We start from the raw sequence: 3,418 nt of genomic DNA on the forward strand, positions 1-3,418 counted from the left end.
GGGGGGGGGGGTACCTACGTTCTCCTTGTTTTCTCCCCTACACTTCTTGGGTATATATGTATAGAAATAGTCATGTGTATAAATATAAGATAAAGGCAGATATGTATATAAAGAGATATGTAATTTAGATGTCGGAAATGAAGGAGATTAGGAAGGAAGAGAGAACGATAGAGGGGAGTTGAGCTGTTGATCAGTCTCCTTCCCCATTCGTTGTCGCGGGCCCTTCATAGAAGTCTCTCTGGCAGCGTTAGGAAGGCAAGCACTCACCCCGTCTCTCCTCTTCTGCTGCCCTCTTGCGATGAAGGCTTTCTCTTAAGGGAAATTCCACCAACATAGAATGCATCCGTATGTATAGGCACATATCCAAAGACATATCCGACACATATATGATTGTATGCATGCGGAGTTTATGTCACCGCTAGACAGGAATAGACGGGCGACTTCTTCATAGAGAAACACCCCATATTATGAGGCTGCTGGCCCATACAAACCAGTAAGGAGAATTAATTCGAACAGGTATGGATAGAGTCTTCGTACCTACCCCTCTCTCTTCTCCATCGGTAGCCTGGTGCCCGTCGAGGCGCCTCCAGACAGGTATGACGGCATGCAGCCGTCCTTGCGATCCTGTGTTTCTTTGCTCGAGAAATAACAGTAGAGACGATTCTTACGACTACTACTAGATCTGCCCACAAAGGGTGGGAGATTTTTTGAAGAAATAGAAGGAAAAAGCACCCCACCAAGAAAAGGAAGGTGGACAGGATTCTTCTCTGCGCTTTGTGTTGCAAAAGGGAGAAAGGATGGTTCTTTTAGATCAAGAAGATGTATAGAAGGAAGTACAGCGCAAGGAAAGGGATAAAGATAGTAATAGGATTTGTAGGGAAAGAGGAAAATACATGTCGATCTCGATCTCTATTTTCGATTTTAAAGCCGATAGCAAACTCCCTCTTCCACGTATCGCTTTCTCCTCGAGCCCGGAAAACCTGGGGTGTGAAGAGGACAGCATGCAGTTTCTTTCTTTGACCTGTTAAGAGAAAAGGTTGAGATTCCTCATGTTCTCCGGTTTCTTAAGAGAGAAACCCCCAGTCTTTTTTCACGATGAGTTTTGCGAAGCATTGAAGAGTTCTGAAGGAGGTATCGTTGTAGAATTGACGCGGGGGAGGACGATGAGGCGATCACTAGACAGATGGATCGATCTCGATGTGTTCGAAAGGGAAGCCTTTCTAGTCTTACACAGTTCAAGAGAGATAAAGACTGGCACTTGTCGGATGACCAGTGGACCTCTTCATGCGTGCTTCGTGGCGAGAGAAAGACTTCGAGGAAGGAAAGAGGGAAGAGCAGTTTCAGAATGGGTGATGAGTGACTTCGTTGTCGGAAGGAAATTAACAAGAAAAGAAATTCTTATGAAGAGAGACGATGACGGGAAGCAATGGAGCCCCAACCATCTAAAAGAGTAACGAATCCTCGCTGACGGATGAGAATAAACATGTATAGAGAGAGAGCGAGGAAGAGAGACGTCGGGAGGCGGAGCTGATGTCATATCCATCTGATTGTTTTGTTTTTGTTTTTTTTCGGTTTTTCCTTTTGTCGCTGAAGAATTCCTTCGTATCACGTCGCCTCCAAAACGTGAGAAAGGAGAAATCTAGCAACACTAATATCAATAATCTCTTCACAGCGTATAACGTTCAAAGGGAGGCTAATCAGAAGAATGCTTTTCAGCCGTCCTACTACCACGTGAGCGACCTCTCTGATGTCCATTGTAGACATCACCTTCTGTTTCGTGTTTCTCTTCTCGGCGTCGCCGTGATTGACCTGCTTCTTTTTATGAACAAACAAAATTCACTGAGCAAAAACTCCAGTCATTTCCGTACATATCTGCTTACATACATACCTTTCGAAGGATTTCCTCTCCCACTGACTGTGGCGCATGCTGTCTCGTGTGTCCCCTTGGAAAGCTGGAGGATGTGCGGGCTGAGGTAATCTTCTAGTCCTGCGGATTGTGCCATCTTGGCTCTTCAGTCAAGATGGTACGATCCGTACAGGGATTAGTGTGTACTGCGTCGCCTACGCAGACAGCGCGCCTGAATGGCGAAATATGGTACAAGCATCTTGAACGGGGACAGACTTCCTCTGCCTGCGCTGATTTCCACGGCGGCGGTTTGTGAACGATGAGAGAGTGAGTGCTCTCTTGGAAGGAAAAGACCGGCAATACGTACTTGGCCACTTCGGCCGGCGGTACTTCGTCTGTCTAAACACATGCGTTGAGAAGACACTAAAAGCAGCCCCCGTACTCGGAAGAAAGAGGCTGCGGAGCCCTGGCGATGTTCGGAATCGAGATCTGATAGTCCCCATCTGCTCTTTGGACCGCTGACAGGCGGGGTGCCTATCTCATGATGTGGTTAGGGTAGAGGGAACCGCCAAATAGAGACTTTTTCGATGCTCTGTGATCTCGTGCGACGGACAAGGGGACGTCTAGCAAGCCCCAGGAATCATACGGCAAAAAATATGGCCTATTCCAACCCGGGCAACAGTTTCGAACGGGAAGGAAGAGATTCTAAATTGGTCCTCACGCCACTGTCCGTCTGTTCTATTAGATGAAACTTCAGTGGTGCTCCCGAATCCTCGTGTACGGGAGGGTAAGCGCGGTTTCAAGCCTGGCCTTGAAAGCAGTAAGAATAGGAGAGGCAGCATACGATGACAGAGTGAGAGGAGGGAGGGATAGCCAAGTGAGGATTGTTCTTTTCTGCTTCAGATGTATGGCGAGCTCGCTAGCCGGGCATCTTACACCGAAGAGCGAAGGAGACACCTGGCGGAGAGCGACCAGGAGGATCAGGCGAGGTATGTCGAGGCATAATGAACTTCATCGGAAGTGTTGAAAAAGATTTCAGGTAGTTTAGAGTGATCTGGAGAAAGGATCAGGGTCGACTGCCGTCATGAGTTTGAACCTGAACACGTTCTGCGGGACGACTGTGAAAGGCACACACAGGGCTCGCTTCTTGAAAAACTGCATCCACGCGATTTCGTGCCTCGGAACTGTTTGCAGCATCCGAGGCTAACTTATTCTCAGAGAAGGTTCCTAAAGATCACGCTTGCTTCATTCTCGGACCCGCGGGTTGGGCATCTCAGCCAGCCAGCATCTGCTAGGGAGACATCGTCTTCGGACACACCGACTTCCCGTGCCACGACCCGCGGAGCTCATCCTATTGCAAACGAAATGCATTGCAAAGGCGGCCTCACAGCAGTGCCGGAGGAGAGTCTATCCGACTACCTACCTGGGAACTGAGTAGACACAATCGCAAACTTTGTCTCCATGGGCGACCCGACTACACTGTCTCCCCGACCTGCCGACCCGAGACCGTGTGCTCGACAGGTTTTTTGACGACTCTGCGCTGACGCGTAATGTAACGACCGGCACGAAACT

The 3,418-nt window shown here is 48.7% G+C and overlaps 2 protein-coding genes across 2 annotated transcripts; one reads left to right on the forward strand and one right to left on the reverse strand.

Moving 5' to 3' along the window:
• Positions 1-12: 12 nt before the first annotated feature.
• CSUI_008974 (uncharacterized protein) lies at positions 13-1,857 on the forward strand. The gene has a single exon (XM_068069093.1). It carries the CDS (start codon positions 1,050-1,052, stop codon positions 1,452-1,454), a length of 405 nt encoding a protein of 134 aa, XP_067918930.1. The 5' UTR covers positions 13-1,049; the 3' UTR covers positions 1,455-1,857.
• Positions 1,858-2,938: 1,081 nt separating this feature from the next.
• CSUI_008975 (uncharacterized protein) lies at positions 2,939-3,387 on the reverse strand. The gene has a single exon (XM_068069094.1). It carries the CDS (start codon positions 3,215-3,217, stop codon positions 3,092-3,094), a length of 126 nt encoding a protein of 41 aa, XP_067918931.1. The 5' UTR covers positions 3,218-3,387; the 3' UTR covers positions 2,939-3,091.
• Positions 3,388-3,418: the final 31 nt, after the last annotated feature.

The sequence above is a fragment of the Cystoisospora suis genome (genome assembly GCF_002600585.1).
Source record: "Cystoisospora suis strain Wien I chromosome Unknown contig_5191, whole genome shotgun sequence".
NCBI classification, from domain to species: domain Eukaryota; phylum Apicomplexa; class Conoidasida; order Eucoccidiorida; family Sarcocystidae; genus Cystoisospora; species Cystoisospora suis.